The sequence below is a fragment of the Agelaius tricolor genome, unplaced genomic scaffold (assembly GCF_023055355.1).
Source record: "Agelaius tricolor isolate 1412-34295 unplaced genomic scaffold, bAgeTri1.0.p SCAF_16, whole genome shotgun sequence".
NCBI classification, from domain to species: domain Eukaryota; kingdom Metazoa; phylum Chordata; class Aves; order Passeriformes; family Icteridae; genus Agelaius; species Agelaius tricolor.
Window position 1 is genome coordinate 5,478,662 of NW_027269276.1, and position 27,704 is coordinate 5,506,365.

Below are 27,704 nucleotides of genomic sequence, written 5' to 3' on the forward strand. Positions count from 1 at the left end.
TTGGAGGTGCCAGTGCTGTATAAATTGGAGCAGCCCCTAAATCTGATCACATTTATGGTGCCCACAAAAGCAACAGGGAGCTGCTCCAACACCTCCTTGCCAGGCAGGCAGACGGGGTCCATGATTGTGTCCCATCTGCCAGGATGGAGAGAGGGCAGAGATGTCCCCAGAGCCCTCCTGCTCTGCCCAGGACATTCTGCTGGTGGGCGCCCCAGGTACCAGCCCTCCCTCTGGGGTGGCAGCTTTGTGACAGCAAAGGCCACCAAGCAGTTGCTGATGCTGCCACAGGGCCAAGAGGGATAAAATAAAGCCCTCTCCCATTACCCAGGTGGAGTTGAGCTCCTTTTATTGATTATGCTACAGCATTAGTTCTAGAGGAATGCAGCTGTGGATGGAGACAAGATGACTGTCTCCAGTGGACGACACTCCAATGTTTTTAGGTGTACTGCAATTTAGTCTTTTTTCTTTTGTTATCTTTCATGATGATGAAATCCAAATGCTACCTGATTGGGCACTATAAATGGACCAAATAGCTTTCCCCATGTGCTGTGATTATTATACAGACCTCACCACAAAAATAGTGACCAACAGACATGTCAGAAGGACCTTTTTGCCAATTCTTATGAGTCACTGATACTTACTGTCTCCTTCCCAGCCATATCACAAAACCATCTCTACGATTAATATCTTTACTGGCATCCTCTGTGGAGTGGTAGCCAACACCAACATAGCCTCTGCATTTTAAAGGTGACAGAGATGGATGAGGTCATTTTCCCATCCCTCATTTCATTTCCCTCTCTGTCTAGAAGGGTGCTCCTTGGGAGAATATCCTAATGGAGGGCTTGTCTAGACTAGCCTTTAATTGACTCCAGCAACAGGACTTCCTCCATTTCTCCAGGGAGATCGTTCCACCACCCGACAGACCTCACTGCCAGGAAATGCTTCCTGATATTCACCCCACCAGCTCCTTCCTCAGTGTTACCCCTGGAGCTGTGCTCAGATAATGTCATGTACAACCAGAGCTGCAGATCCCACCCATCTCACCAGGGTATTCTCACTTGGACCACACTTCCAACAGGCCTGATAACTTTCTGCTTGACAATTTTTTTTCCTTTCAAAGCCCTAGATCAACAAAATTATTTTAGATTTCTCTCTTGGCTGCACATTAATTTGATTAGTTTATGGAAAGGGGTTTTGATAGCAGTGGCAGAGGAAATACCACCTTTTGGGTAGCCATTATAAACAGTCAAATGTTTTTAATTTACTAAGGGCAAAACGGTTCTTATGTATATTCTTCAACAAATTCCAAATTCAGAGTGCAGAAGAATAATTTTTCCAAATAAATGATTGTTTAAAAAGAAATCTGTTTAGATTAATTTACTGGCAGAGCAATCACATAAATAGTGAACAACACATTAATAAGGCAGTAATAGATATATTAATAATGAGTAAATCGATTGTCATGGGCTGTTCAATACTGTGCTTATTAGCCAGGTTTATATTCATCTACACTACTAGAACTGATGAGCTTTAAATAATCTATAACATGTTATTCATGACTTGGGTATTCTTCCCTATTAATAATTTACTAACAGTTTATAAACTATTCATAATTGCATTCTTCATCTCAAAATATGATCTTTGATCTAAAAGTGAGTTATGACTTAGGACAGTCCCCACTGGTCTGACCTTATCACACACAGGGGCACCACCCTGGAGCTGCTGAAGCACCACCTGAGCAATTCCCACAGTCCCCACCACTTGCTTCAACTCATGTTGTGGCTCCTAGGAAACCTGATAGGCAACACAAATTCGATTTGTAATTTTGCAAAACTCAGTAGCAGATGATGCTTAGAGCATGGCTAATGCTCTCATTGCATTTGCAAATCCCTTTTCATCTGCTGGTTTGAAAACGCATGAGGAAGAAAGGCTAAGAGGAGCTCACCTAGACTATCATGCAGGTATTATTACTATTATCATTATTATTATCACCATCATGGTCATGAGACTTGTATTCATCTTACCATTTCTGTCGAGGCACAGAAACAAGCTCTGCTCTGCTTGGAACACAAGTTGTGCAGAAAATGGCTTAAGAGATGCCAAGAAAAAATGGAGTTTCTTCTCCACAAGCAAAGGTCAACAACCAAAGCTCTGGCTTCCTCAAACTGGAATTTTCACATCAGTACTCTTCCAAAGATTCACCAAGTCCTGGAAAGAGAGATGCAAAAAGCTTGGAAAAAAATAATCCAATAGGTGCCACAAAGGAAAGAGAGAATCTGGCTTATTGGTCATTCAGGGAATGACTAGACTGTGTTAGGAGAGGTGTGTTTGATATAAAGCTATCAATGCTCAAAGCATTGATAAAATGTTGTGGAAATATTCCATCTAGTTCTGGTATTTAAGAACAGACACCTCACTGGGATGAGTGCAGAGTAGGGTATAAATATGTGACAGGAATGCACTGGCTCCCTCATGAAGAGGTGAAGAGACTTTGTCTTATTTAAACATCTAAAGATTGAAAAGAACTTATGATGATTCTTCCTAAATGCCTTCAGGATTCAGGATGGTGAGACCAGGGGAACAGTAAAGAAAGATTATGTAATTTGAAGGACACCATTGGAACTAGATCAGTTAATTATAGATCAACCAAGAATCATCTCACCATGAAAATAAAACAACACAGGTATTTATTATTTGAGTATTGAAACTCTTATCATTTTCTAAAATTAAACACAAGGGAATCTGAGCTGAAATTTGATAAGCCTTTGAAAGAGGCTGTATTGCCAAGGAGACATGAATCCTGCATGTCAGAATAACCCCAAAGGGCTGAAAGGAGACTGGATTCCTCTTTATTTGCATTGCATTTATCTTATGCATCAGGTTTCTGTGGTTACTTCTGGAGAGCAAAAAAGATTTATCCCCTCCTCACTCTTTTTGTCTTCTGACAGGCCTGTGGGGTTTGTCTGGGTCCAGTTTGTGCCTTTCCTTGAGCCCAAATTGCTGATCAGCCATCATAATGAACAGGATGTAGAAAGATGCAGTGATATACTTACAGATCCACATGTCCCCAGCTTAGATGGAGGCTGAAACTGATGGATGAACTCTTGAGAGAGGAATAAAGTTTGCCAAATATACCTAGATGACATAAACATGCTTTATTTCTTTAGATAACTCAATAGTACAATATATGAGTGATGGGGCAAAATAGAAAATGGAAAGAAAATTCTTCAGGGTATTTGTAGTACCTAGATTTGATTTTGAACTCAATCCCCACATGCTTGCTAGATGGTCTGTCTTAGTTTGTGTCTGAATGACCTTTGAAGGCTTGAATATCCTGGACCCCTCAGAATCAAGTTTGGGGCTGCAATCCTCCCTCTCTGGAGGAAAAATAATTTCAGAAAGAGCTGGAACAGAAGCAAGATTTGTTATGGCTTGTAGATTGGGTGATTTATCCAGTTTGGAAACAGCGACAAAAGCGCTATCTCCTGTTTCCCCAGAATAAGTCTGAATGGTGGAGAAAATTAGCCACCTTTTTTCAATTCTTTTTTCCCCTTAATTATTATTATTGCCAGCTCAGCCCCATCATTCGACTACACTTAGGAGCTTAATTTTTTTTTTTTTTTTTTTTTTTTTAACCTGCAAAGTACTTTCTAACAATACTTATTAATTTTTCTGGAGGAGTGGCCCAAGTAACTGGAGTATTCTCCTGTTCTGTCCTCCCACACACAACTCAATCTTCCCCCATGCTCGTGGAGGAACAGCAGCCTCCTCTTTCATGCGTCTGTGCTAAAAGTGGAAAGAGGATTTGACTTAAAGGCACACTGACAACTGGTTTAAAATCTTGAGTTAATTTGGTGTCAAAGTAATTTTTTTAATAAAACTTGGGGGATTCATTAGAGTGACGAGAGAGTGAGAGATTTGTTAAATCAAAAGAGAATTAATTATTCCCAGCCATTACTGAAAATAACCAACACAACCTGGTTGCGTTAGAGCACATGAAATTGATTTTAAACAAAACTGAACCTGACCATTCACATTTCACCACCCGCTCTGTAGCACCGACAGCCACCCTTCTCCAAGGTGGGCTGGCCTCTCCAAACTTCACTTCTTGTTTAACAGAATTAAGTATTAATCTGGCCACTTTTAGAGAAGGCTGAACGATAACCCTGTTGGCTCAGACTGCCTCAGCTGATTAAGTCTTGTTTCCAAACTGATTGGGAAGACATGTGAGGGTGACAAGCTTTTGTCTCGCTGAGATCTTCGTGTTCCAAGTCTGTAAATCCTCTGCTCTCTCTCACCACTCCTGTTTCTCCATTCAAGCAGACACAAACCTAAACAACAAACCTGAAATTTAGGAAATGAACAGAAAGCTCTAGCTTTTCTCTTCCCCGAAGCCTTTCTAAATATTTCTGGCATGTTTTTCTTAATCTGCCACTTGACGTTACTCCTTTCCTGCTAAAAGATATTAGGATACAGGTTTTGTTGTTGTTTGTTTTTCATGAAAAACATAGTATTAGATCTATTTGCATAGAAAAACCAACACAGCAGTAAAGGGAGAGTGGGGGGTTGCTAAATGCTGATGAGAGCTGAGGCATATTAACCAGGTATGAATGTGCTGTTCTATTCTCCTGCTTTGAAATCATTGCTAACAGGCTTCAAACCTGCTCTCTCACAGCCTATAACAGACAGAGAGGTGCAGAGGAATGTAATTAACTCCTCATTGGCTCCTCCTTGCCTCTGTAGCTGCATAAGGAAGGATGGTGTGAGACTGATTCAGTTATTCCATTAAAAACAAAGAGAGATGGTGAAATGAAACCTTTCCTGGCAGGTGTTTCCAGCTCCAGAAGGCCCCACAGACCACAGAGAGGTACAAGCCCTGCTCAGGGGATGATGTGAGGCAGCAGAGGGGCCAGAGGAGAGGCAGCAGCAATGTGGGGCATGTGGGATGTGCAGGACAAACCCCTAGCTTGGTAACCCTACCAGCACCTTTTCCATCTCTCCTCAGCCTCCTCCTGCACAAAAACAGAGAGATGGTCAAGAGATGTTATCCAAGGCCATGGAAAGAGCAGTCAGAGGAATTTAGAGGAACTTTGAGGATGGCTTAGTTTGAGCTCATGGCACTCTGCTGGCATAACAACAAATTCAGCGGCCATTGCATCAAAAGAGCTCCAAGACATCTTGGAACCTTCATCAAGGGCAGGCTTGCCCCTGACAGAAGGGAGAGCTCCCCACCTGTGACACTACTCACAAGCAGATACAAACACTCCTGACAGGGCACTTCACAAAGCATTTTCCATTGGACACCAGCACCTTTTTAAACATTAACCAGTGAGATCTGCTGGCAGCCTCTCTGAAATCACCAGCTCTGGTACTGGTGATCCCAGCGTGGCAGCACAGCTCAGAGCCAAACCTTGCCTCACAGCGAGCGGCTTGCAGATGTGGATTTTAATTAAAAATATTTAATTTTCAGCTCTGAGTTCCATTTGCTCTACCTGGCATTACAGCTTGTGGTGCTCGTCACACAGCCTGCTGCAGTGTTGCTGTGTGGAAAGCTCAAGCCTATGACAGCTCCACCAAATGGCCCTGCTGAGCCCTATTTTGTGTTCAGCCATAACAACCAAAATAGAGCTGGAAAAATGAAAGTCATTTGTGCCTCAGAACCTACCTTACACTGGAACAATTCCCTCAGAGATCAGCAATATGGAAACAGCACCTTTCTAGTCCCACCAAGACACATCCCTGTAGAATCTCTTTATTGTTTTTCATCTGCAGGAAGCTGAAAACATTACTCACTTCTAGGGGGAAAAATGTTAAATTTAAATTGGCACCTCAGGCTTGTATCGCATTCACAACTATCTCCAAAGCCCACCTCATCCTGTGGCCATTTTTCTTTGAGATGAGATGCTGCATTCCCAGAGCTCCTGCATTTTCCCAGGATGGACCTCACATGGTCAACTGGGACCTTACATGGCTCCTTCATTGTCCTATTTTACTTGTGAAAAAAAGTTAAGACAGTTCAGTGAAAAGTTGCTGTTTCACTTTTTATTGCTCATCACTTAATTGACCTCTTTTCAAGTTATTTAGCGAGTAGCTTTAACTTTATATATATTTTCACTAGTAGGTTTCTACATCTACAGGCATGTACTCAATGAATCCTTAACTGAACATTGTGGAACAGGATTTAGTGCAGGTCCTACTCATAAAAAAAAGGTTCTACCTTTGTCCTCTGATTGCTCCCTGCAAACAGCACACAGAACATTCTTCCATAGATAAACACTGCTTCAGAATTCAGCAGGGAATTTTCAGCATTTTGAAAGTTCTACATTATGGTTGATGGAGAACTGAAAACCTGTTTTGAGTTTATTGTTTGGGTCCCAGGTTTTTAGGGAATGTGAAGGAAGCCCGTGGGAAAAAAGATCAGAAAGCAAGAAAACAACTCCAGGGCAAATAAGCCTCCTTATATTAAATATCTAAATATAAATATACTTTGAGGATTTCAAGGTATTTCTAATTATTATTAATTTTGATTATGGAAAATATTTTGAAATATTATTGCACTTTTTATGTCCTGTTTTACCTCCAATTAGGAGGTAAAACTGAGAGAAATAAGGAGTCCTACAGCCTCTAAAGCAACTCCTGTTACAGGGCATGTACAAGTCAGTGACTGCAGAGCCAGTGAGGGCTCATCCCCAGAAAAAGATTTTGTGAATTGTTTGTGGGAAGGACAGTCCATGGTTGTATGGCACCTGATGCAAGGGAGGCATGACATATGACCCTTACTGCAAACAGAAAAATAAACATCAACAAGACAGATTGAAGAACACATCAGAAACAGTAAAAATAAAGTTAAAAATAATCTCTGATAACATTTAGCCCGGAGTGCTTTTCGCTTTGTTGTTCTGTATTGACAATCCCACCTACAAACGGGTCTCTAAGACTTTTTGACTTGTAGACAGCCTTGTTTGCTCTGCAGACCCCAACATATCCATTGTCACCCATGGGAGGGCCCCAGGCCCTTCACTATGCTGCGTCTTTGGGGACGGATCAAATGGCTCCCAGACGAGAACAGAACCAGACATTTTCTAACCAAATACCTCTCAGGTCACTGAGCAATGCTCTGGTGGCTCTGCCTCGCCAGCAAATGCCCAGGCTGAGGCACATCAATGAGCAGCTTTGCCTGGGGAACCTTCCTGCCTCCTCCAGGCTTTCTGTGCTGATGGCAGGAGGGACGTGTGCCCTGCTTTGGCCAGTGGCAGGAACCTCAGACACGGGCTGGGCATGTGCTGAGATCCCAGTCTGGGAACTGGGGCACTGGCAGCACACAAGGAGGTTTTGACCCAGCAGAACCACTGCTGAGGTGGTGGGGAAGTGAGTGGAACTTCCACTGCATGAGGAAGTTAGAGAAGGTGCTGCTGGCTGAGGGAGAGCAAAGGAGGAGCAGAAAAGCTCCCCTAATTGCCACAGCTCCACAGTCACTGCTGGTGAGCACTCCCAGCCATGGCAGGGCACAAACACGAGACTGAAGGAGTTTCAAACTCAGCCTGGGGGTGAATTGCACCAGCCTGTTGCTGCTCTGAAGTCCCAGACACCAGAGCTCCTGTGCCAAAAGATGAAAAGCCAAAACAAAGCCCAGTCCCCGATTACAACAACTTACAGCCTTGGGACATGCAATTACTCATTCAGATGAAGCTTTGTGTCAAGAGCTACCGGTTTACAAGACAATTGGGTATTGCTGCAGATGACTGCCACAGCAAGGACATTTAGGAAATCTCTCAAAATCACCCTGTGAGTGCTGCCATAGGATGCAGAGCACAGATGCTTCATCACTCTGTTCCAGGCTGTCATGTCGAAGGATAGCAAAATAATGTCAGGTTTCTGCTCCATGGAAATGAGCTGAGTTACCTCTACAGGGGGACAAATCTCTTCTACAGCTGAACCAGCCAGGTTTTGCAGGACACCAAACCCTCATCCCCAGCCATCTCACGTGACAGACACTGGAAGTTACATGTCCCATGCTCCACACTACAGGATCCCACAAAGACCCTCTGACAACCACTGCTAGCTTTTCTTTCCTTGTGTCTTGAAGAGTCCACCAAAAGTAATGGATTGGGTGGGCAAAGCTTGTCAAAGGACACTTTGGATGTCAGACACTTTCCTATCCCTTTGAAGCAGCTCCAGAACATGAGCAAAGATGAACTGCCCAAATCCCTCTACATGAAAGTCTCCAGGCTGATTTCCAAAGATCCTTGGAGCAGTCAAAAAGAAATACACCAAGGTGTCAGATGTAGAAAAACATGTCAGAGCAGGAACATTTCCTTTCCCCTTCACCCCTTGCCTGCCTCATCACAGCCAGTGCTTTCAGCATCTCTCCCTCCTCACCACCCATGGCACAGAAGGCAGACCATGTACCCAGCAAACCCAGGCAAGGGCAGCTGCTCCCGTCCAAATCCAAGCAGTTTCTCCTACCCCAGTCAGAAATGGCATGGGTTTATGGTAATGGTGCTCTGCATGAACTTGTTCTTCAAACAAGGACCAGCTTGTCATCAGACAGAAATGGAAAAGGGTCGACCTTTCGCGCCCTTTCTGCGCATAACAATTCCTCCTTTCAGGGGGCAATGGCTTGAAAGCTCCAGTTATCGAAGCCTGTTCTCCACAGTGACACCTCCAGACCCAGACTCCTCCTCTCCCTTTTTTAGGCTATGAACAAGTCCTTGGTGTTTTGGTCAGGCCACTTCTCCAATGCAGCTTCTGTCTTTGGGAAAAGAAAAAAAAACAGGAGGAGGGGGATTAAAAAAAAAAAATCTGTGCTTTTTTGGGGAAAGTTCTGCAAATATTGTATGCCTCCTCTTTCTTTTTTTCTTTCTATTTTTTATATTTTTTCCCCTTCTTACATTCACACAAGCAAAACAACAAGAGGGTCCTCTGATGAATGTGGCAGATCGCCATGGTTACGGTTCAGAGATGCAGCAAAAAGCAATTATGGTGGGACAGAGTAGAGAAAAAAAGAAACAAAAAAAAAGAAGAGAGAAATGCACCTCTTTGTCAGAATTTCAGAACAGCTGTAATAACACTTCTGCACCCCAACCACTGCAAAGTAACTGAAATATTGTGGCATGCTAAATGCCAACGCATTAAATACCAAGATTTCAATGTCACATTATTTAAAAAGACAGGAAGCATTAATTTCCAGCTGCACTTTCAGCTTGTTAAGTCATCTAGGGGGAATAGGGAAAAAGGAGCAAGTCCATGGCACCGGGCCTCACATTTTGAGGTGTGAAATAAAACACTGTTCAGCAAGGCAGTGGAATGCACTTGTAACAGATTTAATCTGACAGCAGCTGTGGTTTCCTATTTAAGCTTTGTGTGATTTATTTTTCCCCTCGGTGCTGGAGCTCCTGGAAGAGATGGCGATGCTCTCCTGACCTTTCCCATCAGAGGATCTCAGAATTCTTCACCCCCATGCACCCAGTGCTGCTGCCTGTGATGGGCAGGGGAGCTGGGCTCTCCCTGTCCTCACAGAGTGGGTGAGACTTGCTCAGGTCTGACCTACCAAGGGTCGCATGTGGTTTGTCTTGGTTTGGGCTTCCGCAGTGGCTGGAAGAAGAAGGAAATTCTCCTTTTCCATGCTGTTGTTTTAATATTATATTGGAAATAAAAGCTGCATGTCACAGGTTGGGATTATGTGTCCCTAATATTTATTTCTCTGCAGCTAATAAAGGAGTAAGATTCACCTGTGCTCTCCCTTGCTTGTATTTAATCTTGATGGTTTCCATCATTGGTCTTACAGATCTATTTTTGGTGATAAAAGCAGCATAAAATATTTCCCTTCCTTTTCATACCTGTTGCATACTGCAGCCTCCAGCTGTGTTTTTGTCTTCCTGGCTATGAATCACACCACAGATGAGATCCTGCTGAATTTTAGACCATGGAAAGAGGCATAAGGTGAGAAATTACTAAAATGGATCTATGTCTCATCCTGTTCACCAAGATGTTCTGCCTATTGTAGTGCCAAAGGGTAGAGGGAATCATGAAAGGGACAAATGGTGCTGTGTTGGATACACCTTGGGAGCAACAAAAACAAAGGATGGACAGAGTAATACAACCATGAACAGACAAAACAGCCCAAACAGGACAAATACCAAACACTTCACAGGTTATTTACCTCTTTTCTGAATGTTTCCTTCCAGTTTTGTTTCTTATCTCTTCACAGAAAAGAGCTCTTAGGTTAAACATCCTAATTCCAGCTTTCCTCCATCTGGCCAACATTTACTCAGTCAAAGGACTGAGACAAAAATGAGCTTTCCCCATCACAGCAGAGGTCCACTGTTCCTCTCTTCTTCTTTCTATTCTATGCCCAGCAAAATCGGAGCTCCAGTCTTGTTTCCTCACAAAAGAAATCTGAGAAAACCTGTGCATGAGAAGACGACACTAAATCTGAAGGAAAATGAAGTATTGCCAAGTCTTGTGGTTATATATCACAAGTCTATTGATATTTTGACTTTTTTAATTGCTTTTTATAGCGCTGTCTTCTAAAATCAAAAATCATCATGAACCTCTTATGAGAACAGCAGAGAAATCATGAATAATAGAAAGAAGGGACTGCTAAAGGTTTAGCAGTGAGAAGGAGCCTAAAAAAACCCACAGCTTGAAATTTTCTTGCTTTTTAAAAGCAATTCATGATTTAGACCAACCTGTTGCAACTTCTCAACAAATGTATACATCATGTTAGATAGTGCACTTTTCCCTTGACAATTCACCCCTTTGGAGATTTGGCTTCCACTTCATTTTCTCCTGTCTCAGAGCAGTTCCCAAATCAGAGGTACCCAGCTTGAGCAGTGGGGCAGGCTGGATGCCTCTCAGCCAGCCTGGGGCTTCAAGAGGGGGGTACATGGGCAGCAAACATCAGAGCCAAAGCCAGTGATGTGAGGTACCAAGCAGGAAGGGTGGAAAGACAGGTGAAACAAGCTCAGTTTCTATGTGAGACTTCAGGTGAAAGCAGAGACTGTTTGCAAAAATGTGCGAAATTATGAGAAAAGAAAAAGATCTGGGAAAAAAAAAAAGGCTGGAAGAATAAACTGTTTTAGGAGTTTCAAAATCCACTTCTGTTTCCAAGAGAGGTTAGAGAGCAAAGCCTGGAAACCTGAGAAGTGAGTAATTTAGGAAGCTCTGGTTTTGAACACAGTGATGCTTCTGCCCAGCCCCTGAACCAACCATGGAGAGCTCCAAGAGGGAAGGATCCTTAAGGTGGATGAATGCCAAGCTGCAGCTGCAGACCCAGCCCTGCAAGGTGCTGAGCTGTCCCACACCAGCAGGATCTACAAGCACACAGAGCCATTTCTATCAAACACCCCTGCTCAAATGGGGAACTGCCTAGAGAGGGAAAGCAGATCAGAACAACCAAAAGTGCCCCAGCCCTCTGTAGCAGTGAGTGCCATTGCCAAGGCATCCTTTGTGCACTCGACATTTATATGAGAGAAGATAAAAGAAGGAAATTTAAAACAAAGGTTTCATTGCAGATTGGTATTTTCTCATTGCTTTATTATTTGGTATTTGCATGTGTCAGATAAGTGGACTTGCAAATAGCCTTAATTAGAAATGCAGATTACACTGGGCCAGAGCACAGTGGACACTTTCACTCCAGCAATCCTGCTGGGAACACACATGACCAGTTTGCTAAGAAACAGACTGAAAGTCAAAGTTAGCTTCATTTTTAGGCTGTGTCCTGTTCATAATCCAGCAGCTGTGAATAATTCTTCATTCTTAAAGAATTTAATTGAAGAACTGTGTTTGCAGTAGAAACTCCCACTAAAAGAGATCTGCAGCTCCTTGTAGTGGTTGTATCTGCTGAGGTAGAATCAGACATGATCAATCCTGAACGTGTGTTGTCTCAGCCCTGACAACAGGCTTCAATACTTGAAATCTTGTCTCCTTGCCCACAACTGAGATTAGTGTGTCAAATAAAAGGCATTACCTTTCCCCATGTCCCTTGGTTTACTTGTTTACTAATACTCCTCCTAAGAGTGGGACTTCTCCCTCTGAACTTGATGATACATCTAAGTATGATTACACAAAAGCTACCAGTTCCTGGAATAAATGGCCATTTAAAATCCTTCTGGCCATTTGATGTTTTGCAGGTGATTTCTTTGAGATTGGCCCATTGCTTCTTTTGATTTCAGCAATGCCTAAAATCCTCCATGTATTATTCGAGATGTGACTGTTTTCCCAGCTGCTGCTTTGCAATCATTACCAAGTTCAGAAGCAAGCAAAAATGGACAAAGTAAGGGATGAAAATAAGGTGTTTCATGTCATCACACACACTTCATTATACAGGACACTCACCAGCAGGATAAAAGCTGCTCCAGTCCATCACCTGCTTCCAGGCAGGAGCTCTTGGCTGTTCTATCCCTGGGCATCAGGTGGCAGAGCTGCAAGATGGGTCCACAACACAGTGAAGTCCAGCTTGACCTGAAGACCAAATCTGGAAAAAAATAGCATTAATAAAGAGGATGCAGCAATATATGTTTAAAAAAAAAAAAATTGCTCGGAATGACTGGCTATGGATGTGGATATGGGGGATATTTTTGCTTTTTTTTTTAAGTGTTTATTAATTGTTGTGACTTTGTTCAGTGTTCACTGAAGAAATGTAAATGTTTCACTAAAGACAAAGATAAAAAGTATGCAACAGGTTTCAAATAAACCATTAAACATGTGAACCTGAAAGGAAATGTGGATATACATCCAAAAAATCTGGTGTGATCAAGATCAAGATCAAGCCCATTCTCACAGACTCACAATTATAGAGAAATCCTTATCTCCACTGTTAACATTGTATGGGTTTGTGAGTGGCAAAAACAAAAATCAGCAATCTGCTCAAAAGGATGATATCGTGGTTACAGAAGGCCACAACCTGATCCCCAGACACGTCACAGCTGTCTCGTGTGACCTGGGCAATCTGGTCAGATCCATTTCAGGAGGAGCTCACCCTGCTGCATCTCCAGCTCCTCAGACAGATATTGCAGCCCACACTGAGTTCCCACAGCAGAGGTGCAGACAATGATTTGATGCTCTTAAGTGAGGCTGAAATTCAGGTGAGAACTGGTATCCCTGAGCTTATCTAATTTGCACTTGAGTTGATATAATTTTGCAGTCATGAATCAGAGTTTTAGATGTAATGTACTGAATTTCAGACCTGAACCTGGTCAATCACACCTTGTAAATGTGTCATTTACTGCAACAACTGTGAGAAGAATTGGCATGGGGACAGAGGGTGAGAAGAGAATTAGCAAATCTTCTAAAAAGAGAAAAGGTACAAGATTTTCAGCACAGCATTTCAGAGCTGTGAGAGAAAGCTCAAGGATCCAGAATGGCCTTCATGCTCCAAAATACATCCCCAAGGCTTTGAAGGAAATTTCTGACTTCAAAACTCTCCCCACTTATTTATTACCTACATTTGTTAGTCCAGGGAGGTCTGTTGAGAGGATGTGCCTGCTCCAGAGTGGCTTGGAAAGGAAGGAACAGAGCAGGAGAAGGGAGTGCAGCGAGTACTGGAAATGCACAGACACGTCACTGAAATCCTGACCTTTCTGACAGCTCTGCAGGAGCTGTGTCAGGGCCAGGATATCACATTTCAGCCTCTGCATCGCCTGCAGCACAGCAGCAACTTCTTTATAATCACTGGATTCTGTTTTGTCACAAAGGCACCTGGGCAGATATTTTTAGAGGAGGGTGCAAGCAGAGAAAGAGAACCTCAGCTGTGGAGCTGCTCAATTCAGGTTAAATGGAGCTGGTCCTGTTTATTATAACTCAGTTTCAATCCAAAATCCCCCAACAACTCAACTACTCCTCTCTGAAAATGCAAAACTTAAGGGGTTAAACATTTCTTCCCGTCAAGTCAATGAAAAAAACTCTTTTTGCCTATGGTGGGTGTAAAATGCCATTAAAGTTTTCTAATACTGCTTCTAAGAAAAGGTTTGGGTGGGAAGGATAATTGTTGAGAATTTTTTTTCTGTGATATCTTACATTGACTTACTGTCAGAACTATTGCACTGTTACAAAATATTTTCCAAAGTCTTGCAATAAAACGTAGCTGGGGATGTAAATAAAACATATAACTAAGTTTGTGACTTTCCAATTTAGAAATGGCAAGAAGGCCTCAGCATTTCAGAGAAATGTATAAATTTGTATCACAGTACTTATTATCAGGTTATGAACTGATTTTATCTTTATAAGTATCTCCAGTGTATATACTCCACTAAATATCACAAAGTATCAGGTCTAGGTGAGGGTTTTAAACAATGTTTTTTAGACATTTCGATTCACTTAAATTGCTTCAGGGGTGCTGATGCATCTTGGGTGTTTTATAGGGTCAATTTTACAGGGAGAGAATTTTATGTGAAGTGAGAAAATTTTAGACATTGCTAAATATGAGCAGCCACTAGTTAACATCAGTGGCAGAAACATGACTTCAAAAATGTGCTCAAGAAACCCAAAATCTCCACAAGTAGACAATCCCCACAAGTGGATATTACATGAAATGCAAGTGGAACTGGCTTTGAACAGCTGAAGAACTTTACCTCAAAGCCCAGGACCATGACATTTCAGGTTGCTCATGAAAATCCATCAGGACAAGGTCTCCATGGGACATCATTTATCATCTTCAAATGTTCATTTGACAAAGTTCTGAAAAATACTTTCCAATCTTGATCAACAGAATAGGTAAAGGAAAAAAATGTAAATTATACTCTAAAAATTATTAACTGCTATGGACTGTGCCAGCAAACCTGCACAGCTCTCTCTTTGGACAGGACCACGAGCTCTGCCCTGGCTGGTGCTCGGTAATTCTCTTTTCCCCCTGTCTGGGAGCATCCAGACCCATTTCTATTCCAGGAGCTGTGCAGATCTCTGAAGCTCTCTCTGCCACCATCCCCTGGGAATGTTGAATTTCTCCCAGCAGGAGAAGCAAAACTCTTCTCTCAGCCACTAGAAACATTAATTGTATCACACTAGAAAATCCTCCAGTAGCTTCTATAAATAAGAATTAACCAACACTAAACTATCATATCCCTGTGTGTTAATAATTTCTTTAAAATTCACATGACTTTGGATATCTTCCTGTCTCTAATTTTATATTTATTTCTAATCTGTGATTTCAGTGTTTCAATATTTCATGAGGAAACCCACAGTAAATCTGAGGTTTCAAACAAACTATATTATTGCATTAATGATCTCTGTAAAAGTTTATTTTCAGCAAGACAAAAAACCAAGCATTCTTTCCCTTAGGTCTCCTCTGTAAAGCAGGAAAGAAAGTTTATAACAATGAAGCATTTCTGCTTCAGTGTGGCTTTTGTCACTTTTCCAAAACCCCAACACCTGATATAAGGCACCTGGCCATGGATTGCCCAAGGCATCAAAGTTTTACTTCTAAAAATGAACATTAAATGTCAAAGCCACTTGATCAGGCAGCTTTTTCAAATTTCCAGTTTAATCAAAAACTCTGCCTTTAAGGTAGCATACTTGCATAAATTTGGTCCCTAAATATTAGAACCATAACAGGTATCCAGTTCTTTTTTCAGAGAGGTGACCACACTTGGATGAATTTTCAAAGTGTATACTCAAGGCTGTAATTCAGATATTCATGAACTTGATCTAGTGGTTGGAGTAGGTGAAATAACCCTTAAACTGTAAAGGACAATGCAAAAAACCAAAACAAACTAAAACCCAGAGACACAAGATTCAAACAGGTTCTGTTACCAAGTAGAAAATATTATTTCCTCACCATTTCACAGAAGGCCAGATGTGAATGTGTTAGGATGTTGAGAAAGGGGTATTGGGTGACAACCATCCTTAACTACATTGGACTTGAAAATTGAAGCATAAAAGTGGATTGAAGCTATTTTCTGGCAGCCCTATGGGACTGTGTCTCCCTGAAGTTTTCTGTCCCCAGCCCTGACCTTCTCAGAGGTTTCCATCCATTTGGAAAGCATGGACAAAGCAAGTGCTCAGCACTGTAGCTTGCAACACAGAACATTGGTGATGTTTCACTTCACCAGGCTGCACTTTGGTGGCTGTGGTGGCTGGGGAGGGAACCACTGGAGCCCTCCAAAGGATATAAATTAATAACAGCATTGCTTGAGAGAAAGTCCTGCCCCATGAAGTCAAGTCGTCAGATTTTCGGATAACAGGCTCCCCACCTGGGAGGGCAGCTGCTCTCAGCACTGGTATTTTAACTTGTGGAGGATGGAAAACACGCTAGCAGAGAGTTTGTTTTGGCCCCACAATACAGGGATGGCTGAGCTCTGCATCCAGCAGAAGATTGTTGTTCCAACAATGGAAAGCGGAAGGGGGGAAAGAGATGAACTCAGAGCAGGCAGCACACCAAAGCCAAAACACACAATGCAGACATTTCTGCTGTGGTGGGATACACAGGTTAAGCCAAGTCAATGCTCTGCAAGTCTAAAAACTCACGCTCCAACAAGCATCTGCCCTCAGTAGACCTGGGCAGAGCAAAGGGTTTTACTCTGGCAAAGCGACCAGTTGAGGGGAAGCGTGAGGTTTTTAATAAGTTGCTCCTAAGAAGATTTAATATCATATCTCCTCCTCTGCTGCATTCCCCCCTCACAGCCTACCCCTCCCAGGAGGCTGTGCAGAGTTAAGTCATTTGGCTGCGAGACAAAGGAAGAGGAGGGTAAAGAGCAACTGAGGGAGCAGAGGATGAGAGAGGTGGGAAGGCAACGAGGCAAAGGAGAGTGTTCTCCCAGGGATGCAAGGGAGCTGCTGAGGGCAGAGATGGCAGAGAGATCACACAGGAGAAGCCACTGGCATGAGCAGGTTGTCCTCCCCCAGTTCCACACCTCAGTCACAACACGAGGATGTCTGGAGCAAGTTCCTGTGGCGAACACAGGCACTCAGATTCACCAGAGGAGCTGCTTGGCTGTGGCTCCCCTGGCTCTGCCAGTGGAGCAAACCCAGGTGTGTGCAGCCCTGACAGACTGCAGGGGCTGTAAATGGCCAGGGGCAGTGTCCAGCTGCTGGCTCAGCCACAGGCAGGGGAGGTTTCTCAAAGCAGCCCCACTGGGCAGGTCAGCACACCTGAGCATCTGCTGCCCATTCCCCAGTGGGAGCACAGAGCCCTTGGACCAGGCTATCCCAACCTCTCCCTTCCCTAGCTGAAGTTCAAGAGAGATAATTAAAGCAGAACAGTGTTGTTTTTTTCCCTCCTTCCCCTTCCAAACAAAGAGTGCGAGTTGAGCGTTAGAAATATAAATTTCTTCACCCCAAACACAGAGGACAGGACTGTGTGCTTTAGCACTGCACATACCCTGGATTTTATAGCTCACTTCCTTCTTTGCCTTTGCTCCCTCTCCCCTTCCATCCTTTCCACTGAAATCAGCCCTCCTTCTCCCCCATCCTCTCTCAGAACATTTACTTTGCCCTCCATGCTGTTACCAAACCTGATCCAACATCCCAGCATCAGCTGAGTTCAAGCTAAAACACTCAGATATACTACTGTGAATTGGATGCAAACTCAAGCCTGGGAATTCTGCATATCCTCCATGTATTTAGCTTAAATAAACAGCAGTAGATATTTCTGTCCCTTCTACACAAGCACACACATGCTCCTGCTGCTCCCAACCCTACAGGCATTCCCCAAAAGCCATCTAAAATTACTGCAAATGTAACACCATGTTATGGCTTCTAAAAAAATAAAAAGTAGTAAATAAAATAAAACACTAATGAAAATTAAAATAAAATTAAAATAATAAAATAAATTTAAAAATAAAATAAAAATAAATTTAAAAATAAAATAAATTATAAAATAAAATAAAATATAAAATAAATAAAATATAAAATAAAATAAAATAAAATAAAATAAAATAAAATAAAATAGAAAATAAAATAAAATAAAATAAAATAAAATAGTCCTGGTGTACCACCAGAGAGGAAAGCGCCAGATCTCAGCTGGTAAATAAGATGTTACTGTGAAGCTTGTAAAGCCAACGTTATTTCTTCTTTGTAAAGCCTCTACCTGCATAACATGAAGGGGGCTCAGTGACAGACACATTAAAACACCATTAAACTGTGAAATAGAACACAGTGTGAAAATAGATTTAACCTTCACAGCATATTGATCTCTACCCCGCGCCGTGCCTAAGTTCTTGGACAACTGTTTTATAATAGGTTTTACTTATTTTCCTGTTGCTATTCTGACTTCCTCAGAGGAGGGTGTTATTTCTAAAAGCTCCTGACAGCTAAGGGAAAAGTGGGCTTGTTTCTTAGTCATCGCTCAGTGCTCAAGCCTTGCTGCTGCCAGCTGCTCCATAAACAGAAATCAGTTTTGTGCAAGTGAAGGATGGGTCTGGGCAGCAGTGATTGCAGTGGGATGGGAGGAGGAGGAAGGGGAAGCGGAAAGGGAAGAGGAGACGGGCTGTGTGCAAGGACTCTGCTGAACAAAACTCTGCAGGATGCAGGCAACCAGGCTGAACCCAAAATGCCTCCTGGAAAGGACGGTGCCAAGATTTATTTAAGCGCGCAGGGACACGGGCTCTGTTTGTGAAGATAGGTAAAATAATTGTGCACACATCTGCATATTCAGACGGGAAATCCTCCTGATGAATTGGCTGCCACAGATCACGCTGCTGCCAGCCAGTCCTTAGACTTTCACTGGGAGACAGGGATTTCTCACAGTGATGAGTTATGCCACAGGACCTCTGACCCGCCCGTCACCTCCCTCTGACCATTCATCCATCTCCCAGAGCCTTATGCTAAGAGTTCAAACCCTTTCAAATGGCCAGGTATTTTTCTTTTTCACATCAGTTCAACAAAAATGTTCCACCAGCCTCTCCACTAGGATTTCCTTTCTGACCACCCCAAAATAAACCCAGCCGGAATACAGGACAGATAATGTCCAGCCACTTCCTGTAGCCCTGAACAAGGGTTTTGTAACACCCATGCACAAACTAGATAAATTTTTTGGGGTGTGGAGGGGTTATATTTACGGAAATATTTCTGATGCCTTCCCCACTGTGGTCATCTGGCAAATTCTGGCCTGGCTGGAGATCCCTAAACACATGTGAAAAGGAGGCTGAGCCCATCCATCAGATATCCCTGACATGCTGCATAGAAATCAAACCTTCACACTGGCTGCTGGGCATGGCTGGAGCACCCCTGGAGCAGAGTGTGGGATCCGTGTACCCAGACCTTGCCAGGAAATTAGCACCATACCGGACACGTTTGCACTGCTCATGGGCAATTTGCAAATTATCTGTGAGGCAACCGTGCAACTGCCACAGAGGTCACCACTCAGCAAGGGTGTCCAGGGCTGATTTTGGAAAAAGGTATTGACTTCAGCAGGACTGGGATGGAGCTCACTGAATTTAAGGCAAATGCCCACTGAAAATCTCAGTGTACTTCCCTCTCTGGTTAAGTCATCCAGTTTTCCATGGCATTGAGCATTTCAGTGTAGCATGGATGCCAGCCATTCCCCAAAAAATGTATGACAGTGTTAAATTTATCTCATACACCTGAATTCTAATAATAAGAGTCAAAAAAATGGACAAACTCACCTTACAATCTGGCAATAGGAAGAATTATTTCTCATAAAAAATTCTGAGGCTTTTACAGGAATGTCCTGTTTTGAATTACCTTAATCCAGGTCACACTGTGATGATGGAAATGACTGAACACGTGAGAAAATGGAAAATAATTTTGGAAAGAGTTTCCCTGCAAAGAAGCCTAACACTCTGCATGTGCAATAGAAAAGTTGCCAAAATCCCACTCCACAGACCCTTCACTTTCTGAGCACATTCATACCTTGCACTGCCTCTGGGGGCAGCAGCCCTGCAGAGCTTCAGGGGACAAACAAAATCCCCCAGAACCCCTTCCCTCTGGAGAAGGAGGGGGCTGGCAAGTGGAAAAGAGGTAAAAGTGAATTTTCTATTACATGGGGTGAGCCAAGAACAAGTGCTGGAATCATCCAGGCTCTGCTGGCACAAGCAGAACAATGGTGCCCTTTCTACTCTTAGTGCTCAATGATGCAGGGGAGGACAGAACAAGCCCCTGCTGCAGAATGTGACCTGTGCAGGAGCCCTCTCCTGACTGATTCTATGAAAAAAAGGTTAATTCAGAGGGTTCTCAGCAAGCTTTTAACCTAGAGATGTTCAGAAACTGACAGATCCTCTGTGCTGCCCCATGCCAACCCTGGGCAGATGGGTTTGGGGGGCCTGACAGGAGCTGCATCACACCATGCTCTGGGCACAGGCACTTTCTGCTGGTTTGTGATGCAGTAAACTCACATAGTTTGGGTCTTAATGGGTTTAAACTAAAGTATTTCCTCTCTCCTGTAGTGGACCTGGGCATGGGGTCTACTGATCCTATCACTACCAGAATAATTTCCATGGAACACTGTGTTACTGTGAGGAATCCTCTTTCAGGGCATCACCATCCTCTCAGCACTAGGGGCACCTAGTTTATCAGCAGCAAATTTGGCCACTCTTTATCCCTCTCACAGAGTTTTGAAGACTGATCCAAAACCTTTGAGCTCCACAGGCATTTGATTTCAGTGATTTCAGTGCACTTGAGGTGCAGCTCATGAAGAGCACCACTTTAGTACAGCAATGCCAGTGCAAAACCTCAACTGTTCATTGTTTTTCCATGCAGGGAAGTTATATTTACCTACAGGAATCCTGACACTGCTTCTACTCCCTGAAAGGAAGCTACTCTTTCCCTGTGCTTTAGAGAGGGCAAACACACTCTCACCAGCACAGCAGAAGAAGTTGTTTCCATTTCTGATGATGCTGGACCAGAAGGACAAGCCACTCAGCTGTTTGACTTAAGGGGAGGGGAAAAGAAGAGTTTCACTTTCCCTATGCCTCATCCATTCATGGACTGTCCCACTCTGCTTATGGAAACTCTCCAGAAACTTCTGTCTCACACCTCACAGCTCCTATGGATCACAGGAGGGTGGTACAACCAGTTTGCCCCACAAACAGGACAAAATGTAGAAACAATGCAAAGGGAAGTGGACAGCTGAGACTAGGAAAGCCTAAATCAAAATAATCTATGCTGCTTTTTCTGCCACATACTGGCTCTGTGACCATGGGCAAATGGCTCGAATTTCTCCGCTTGCCCTCTGGCATTCTGATCAAAACACCAAAATCTTCAGGGTAGCACCTGAAGGTTACTCATTGTGCTTGGATCTCAAAGTTCAAACATTTAATAAACCCATTTAACTGTAATCTCAAATGCAAAGCCTGAGATGCAAACACCTCACTCAAAAACATATTTTGAAGCAACAGTCACACATGGCTATGGAAAGATGATGATAATTGTGACTGCTTACATCAAATGGTATTGCCCAAATTGGTATCATATCCTACTGAAAAAGTCTGAACAGAAGCATCTGGGCCAGCACAGCAGAGTTAAAAACAAGCCCATCGAAAATGGATAAACAATTAAAAATGTATTGAAAGAAAAAAGAAAAAGAGAAATCATTCCTAATTAATTCTAGTGCCCTGTACAACCCCAGACTATTTGTAATCCTACAGGGAACATCTTTATTGATCTGGGGGACGCTGCAGCAGACTTCTGATGCTTATCTCAGCATAAAAATAGGCTCTTGTGATGAGCAGTGATTTAATTACATGACAATCACTGCTAACAATGCATGGCGAATACCAAAAATATGCAGAGCAAGAGTGGCAGTGATAAATGCAAGGGAATGGCATTGACTTTCAGTAAAGTCATCTATTGCCAGGGCTGGAGGGACACTTCACCCCCCTCCCAGCCCTTCTTCTCAGGTTGTAGCTGCTGTGTGGTTTCAGATACTCACTCTGGAACAAACCGACCATGGGCAGACAGAAGATGGAGGGAGAAAGCAGACAGCCATGATCAAAGCAAAATTTAGCACACAAGTCACTGAATCTAACAGGCTTTTTTTGTCTATAGGAACATATGCTCTTTCCACTGTGCATCTCCTCTTGAAAATGAGGATGAGAGATATTCTTTACTTTGGGAGGTGGCAGTACTGAGCAAGTGAAAAATATGTGGTTTAGCTGTGTACAGATACAGGCCCAAAAAATCAATTGCCTTATCCCTGTATATGAAAACCCACATCTTACTATCCCCTTATATGAAACCCAGACCCACACACCAAAGCAGGATAAAATTTTAAAAAAGAAAAAAAAATAGAAAGCTAAAACCCAAGATATCATGATAGTGAGAGACCAAAGACCAGTCAAATCCCATATTCCACATACAGCAGCTAGGATAGAAGTAGCAGCGTTTGCTCAAGAAATAGAAATAATTTGGTTGGTTTCTTTTCATGTGATCTCATTGAAAAAAAATACCCAGGATAGAAATAAAGAGTAGTGTCACTAAGACACTCCCCTTTATATTCACTTACCATACTGAATGTGAAATTGAAGCATTCACCAGCATCTGAAGGCATTACTGTAACACTACTGGTGAGCAGACTTTGCACTGTCCCAAAGGCATTTGGATCCTTTGGGACTGAAGGGGAATTGAGGCTGATCGTGCATTTGAAGTGGCAGGCCCAAGTCCTTAGGGTTTTATCACCTTCAGTTTGTAGATGACAACTCAACATTTAATGTTTTATCCCACCATAAGAGCAACTTACCAAAATGCAGAGATCGACAGCAAAAAAATTCATTCTTTCATCTGCTGAAAGTCTGATCACAAGAAATCCAGCATGGAGGAGAGATCCCCAGCTCAGCAGTCCCTAGGTTCCCTGGGGAAGCATTCCCTAGCACAGCCTCCCTACCCAAACCCATCCATCTATGCCCCAAACCACTGAGGGCCACTTCTGCTTCCTTCTCGGGCTGAAAGCCACTCTTTAAATGTGCTGGCTGAGCCATCCTAGCAGACAATGCTTAAGAGTGAGAGGCAAGATCTGTTGACCATCTAAACCTGACCCTGTAAGACCCAGAATCACATGTATGTGCCCAGTCCATGAGACTGCCCCACCTTCCTTCTGCAAGAAGTCCTCAAGAGCTTAGATGGCTGGTTGCTCTAGGACATCAGCACAAATTTTACACCAGCAAGTCTTCCAGCTCTCACTCTCTTCCCCTGCAAGAGGCACACCATCATGCTCAGCCAAGAGGGAATTTGCAGGTGTTCAATCCAAGGCACAGGAACCGACTGGCAACGTTCGTTCACGTAAAATTTAACAAGAATCTCCAGCCCTCAGGTTAAAGCCACGCTGAGAATTTGAACTCGTGCCTGCCCAGGTGCTGGTGCTGTTGCAAACACTGAGACCTGGATGCCATCTCCTGCTTCCCCGTGCTCAGTTTCATGATTTATGTCAGATGAGCACGTCTTTCATGCAAAACAAAATGACCCTCTAAATTCTCTTGAAATGCTGTGTTGTTCTCAGTCAAAGCATCACAGAGAAAAGTAGATTGAAAATGCTATAATGTCAAGAGACTTTTTTTGTTTTCACTCCAACGGTATTTCTAAATGTTAGTGAATATTTACATTAATCATAAATATATCCTTTGCTCACATTTACCTTGAATTACTCAGTTACTGCTGAGGGTCTTCCCCTCTGATAAACTCTCTTTGTCCCAAAATCATATTTCACCTGGCTTAATTTACCCAAATTCGAGAATGATTAAAACACTCTATCTGCAACAAACCAACAATAATTTGGAGTATCTCAGCTTCCTTCTGAGCTGGTAACTCTTAGGATGCAGAGGAGCAGGTATTCTTATCAAGCCTCTGTGAGATTTACAGGGATAGATGCACCAGGGCCCTGACACATGGAGCGTTACAGATAAAACAACACACAATATTAAAATCAGAACAGCATTCACTACTAACACATGCCATAGTCTCCAAACCAAAGATACCATTTCCAAAACATTCTATCAGCTTACTTAAAGGATGGAAAATCTAAAGGTTAAGGTTTGGTTAGAATGTATTTTGTCAATTTTTCAGTTAGGGTATCAGAGGAACCAAATTCCTTCCTGGTGTGCACTACTGGTCTGATGGGAAAATGAGGCTTTACCTCATTTCCTGCTGCAGCAGGAGATGCACTTACACTCCTTACTCCAAGCAAACTCCAGTGTGAATGGTTACACTGCACTGCCAAGGGATATCCTTGCTTACCTAGTCAGATACTAAATATTATAGCACAGCATTTTGCAAAGAATGTGAAACATATCTCCTAATCCAGACAAATTAAAAGCATCAGCTTAACCTCAAATGTTTATTGCATTTCAAACAGCATTTATCAAAACAAAGAGCTCATCACAACATATATAGGTACTGGACCATCCAAATCCCTTCATTTGGTATGTCTCCAGCAAAACAATTAACACAAATTATTCTGAAAAAAAAAAAAAGACATCAAAAAAAAAAAAAAAAAAGATATCACCCTGTCTCCTGAACAGAAATCAGTTCCACGTGGAAAAACCTACAGAAAAACCCTCTAAAGTATTAAAGTATCAATCTGAATTTCTGAATAAATAAACAGTTTTCCCTGCAGTTGAATGTTTTCACTCAAATCAGCGATCAGATCCCACACGCCTGCTTAAATATGCCTGACTTTGGTCCTTACAAAATGACAAGATTACAGTATGATAAACCAGATGATAGTTTGAAGCGAGACAATGAGGCATTGTTTACAGAGAAGATTGAGAAACTGCTTTAACAAAAGGGTTCCGTGGACATCTATTGTATGTACAAGAAGGAGATTTACTGGAGATTTTGTAATTTCTACAAGGCTCTTTCCAACCAGCTTCATTAAGTTGAAGTAAATCAAATCATGCAGAGATCTGGCTCAGCCAGAGAGACATGCCGGGAAAGATACAAAATGAAGAAGAACAGACGCGAGATGATAAGCTTTAGAATCTTTGGCATTTTTCATAAACATTTTCAAGGTTTTTAAATCTGTATATTCACCCATTTTCCCCCACACACTCGCCTACAAATACATTATACATGTACTCTTTATACACAACTCTGTATATGCATGGGTACACAAGCACACGTGCAAACAAAGAGGCATTTTTGTGGCTTTTTAAACCAGGATAATCTTTCCTCAATCCTTCCATTTGCAGCTACACACAGCTTTGCATAAGCAAAATACATTCTTTAGCCAATCAAGTATATGAAAATGTGCCTGTCCTTATTCAAAGGCACAGTGGGACTTTGAAAAATAAACTTATGAAAAACTACTGAATCTTCCTAATAACCCAGTGGAAGATAGTCTGCTGTTAGTTTTCCTCCTCCTTCAGATTCCTGGAACAAGCCCACAAGGATTGTGCTATGGAACCACACACAACTCCATCTGGATCACAAATCCATAAGCAAGGTTTTAACTGTTCTACCTTTTATTAGATGACTTTCAAAACCTTTTTTTTTTTTCTTTTTTTTTCTTTTTATTTTTTTTTACAAAAAAGAATCTTATCTCTCAGGTTTCTGCATTTCTTTGTACTGTCAAGTACCTCAGGGAATGCTGGTTGTAATCCCTGCCTGAGAATCATAAGCAACAAATCCAGCTCTCATGCTGCCAATGACTTGTGGTGACAAATCACTCCCAAAATGTCCCACAGCACCTAAAGGACCGAGGGCTGCAGTATCAGCAAAATTAAGCAGGTTTTACACGTGATTCTGTGTTTTAGTTTCCCCAGTCAAACAACCTGACTAATGCTCATTTTCTGAAATACATTAAGCAAGTGCACAATTGCTAAAAAATTGGTAAGCAAGCCAAAAATCACATTCTCCACAGAACACAAAATGGGGTCCTTTCTTCTGTCTTTCCATTGCTGTTTCCACTTGACTTCACTTTTGGGTCCTCTCCTTGTGAACCACCAGGAAAGACTGCAAGAAGACACCAGCGGTGGACCAAAGCCTGCACCCTATTGCACAACCACTTCTTTGGGCACGTGCTCTCTTTCTGCACAAGCACTTGTTTCTTTAAGGTTGTAAAGTGTTGGTTTTTCTTTTCCTCTTGGATCTGTAGTGTTGACCCCTCTGGATTTAGACAGGAAAACAACAGCTATGCTGAAAATATCTGATGAGATGGAATTATAAAAGGCAAGCCAACAGAGTCTTTTCAGGTCACTGAGTTAGCCTTTTCTCTTAATCCTTTCATGGCATAAGGTTTTCATGCATCCATTGCCAGCAATGGATCTCTGATGATTCCAGTATATAAAGAGTTAACCACAGGCTGGGCTTAAAAAAAAAAAAAAAAAAGAATAAAAAAAAAAGGAAAAAGGAAAACCCACAAGTGCAGGATGAAATATTGAGATACTGTTGGAGCTCCTAGCTCTTTCTGCTAATTATGATAAAAAACTTTTTAAAATGTACACTGCTTGAACAGAAGATGGGTATCAAAGACTCGTTAATTCAGAGCTTAAACCTTTCTAGGCACAGTGATTTAACTCAGAAAAGAATAGCTTTCATATCTTAATGTAAATCTGTTGGATATGTTAAAAACTGGTTCAGAGCATCTCCTCACATCAGCTCAGCTGATCTGCTACACTAAGCAGAATTATCTCTTCCTACATAACACAGGGAGTGCTGCCACATCCAGCCTTGTCTCTACAATCAAAGGGGGGAATAAAAAAAAGAAAAATAAAAGGTGCAGTTGCACCATCCTCTTCCATTCTCCTCCCCATCCCACAAAATCATTCACATTTCACCTTGCTCTTTTTTGGGATTCCATGCCAAAAAGACAACCCAGAAAAGAAACCCAAGATAAGTGTTTATCAAAAACCACATCTTCCAAGAACGAGAAAGTCCGTGGCAAGTGACTCTAGTGTTGTTCTGAAGCATGAGGAGGGGAGGGGTGCAGTGTGTGCACACGTGTGTGCAGGGAGGGAGGTGCTGCATTCCCAAACCCTGCTGCATCCTAGAGCGTGCTCCGCTTCTTCCTGATGGGGCTGGAGCTGCTGGATGGTTTCAATTCAGCCTGCTGCACCTGTAAAAACAAACAGGCATGACGTTTGCACTTAGGTAACTCTAGCTCACTGCAGCGCGTGTTAATGGCTCCCCCAGGACAAACCCAGGGAAACTAAGGAAGGTTCAAAAGTAATGAATCATTTTCTAAACACAGGAACATGGGGGATTAATTGCAGGAAGGATTTGAGAAGTCATGCATCATTTCTTGAAACAAAAATATTAAAAGCAGATTTTTCTAATGAGATACATGGGGTTCTACCTGATTTCAGAAATCTTTTTTGGGTTTGTTTTGGTTTGGGAGTTGTTTTTCTTATCTTTCTGGCATTAACCTATTAGTTTAATAAACTTCTCTCAGGAGTCTCAGTTCAAGTGGATCCCAATAGACAGTAAGATGACAGTTGTCAAAACCATACACAGACCCTGGGATGCTGAAATACTTAATAATTTCAAAAAAGGAAAGTATTCTCCTAAATAGAAACTGGACAAAGCTACCTCCACCTTTCAAAACAAATTCATATACAATATAATGATTAAAACATGTGTGGTAAGCTGTCAAGGATGGCGTAATCTTCAAATTGTCTGTTGTGTGAGACAAAAGTATTCCCACTGAAATCATGGGGAAAATTTGGCTGAAAATGCCATCTTTTTCACTCCTCCTCTGTCTTCTGTCCAAGACATGTGGTTGTAAAGGGGTACTGTACAGATAGGAGTAATTTCTAACTCACTGCAGCACCCCAGTGAAATGCTGAATGCATTGGTAGCACACAGAACAAAGCAGGCAG

The 27,704-nt window shown here is 42.4% G+C and overlaps 1 protein-coding gene and 1 long non-coding RNA gene across 5 annotated transcripts in view; both read right to left on the reverse strand.

The window, feature by feature from the left end:
* Positions 1-5,879: 5,879 nt before the first annotated feature.
* Positions 5,880-10,262, reverse strand: LOC139596608 (uncharacterized). The gene is made up of 3 exons (XR_011681370.1): positions 10,163-10,262; positions 9,840-9,911; positions 5,880-8,752 (listed from the first exon to the last, which is right to left on the reverse strand). It is a non-coding gene; the product is annotated as an uncharacterized lncRNA (long non-coding RNA).
* Positions 10,263-24,195: 13,933 nt separating this feature from the next.
* Positions 24,196-27,704, reverse strand: part of MCTP2 (multiple C2 and transmembrane domain containing 2) — a 125,372-nt gene continuing 121,863 nt past the window's right edge. For all 4 annotated transcript variants that reach the window (XM_071441274.1, XM_071441271.1, XM_071441275.1 and 1 more), the window contains one exon: positions 24,196-26,941. In XM_071441274.1, coding sequence (XP_071297375.1) covers positions 26,873-26,941 — 69 coding nt within the window. In that variant the 3' untranslated portion in view covers positions 24,196-26,872. The remainder of the gene's footprint in view (positions 26,942-27,704) is intronic.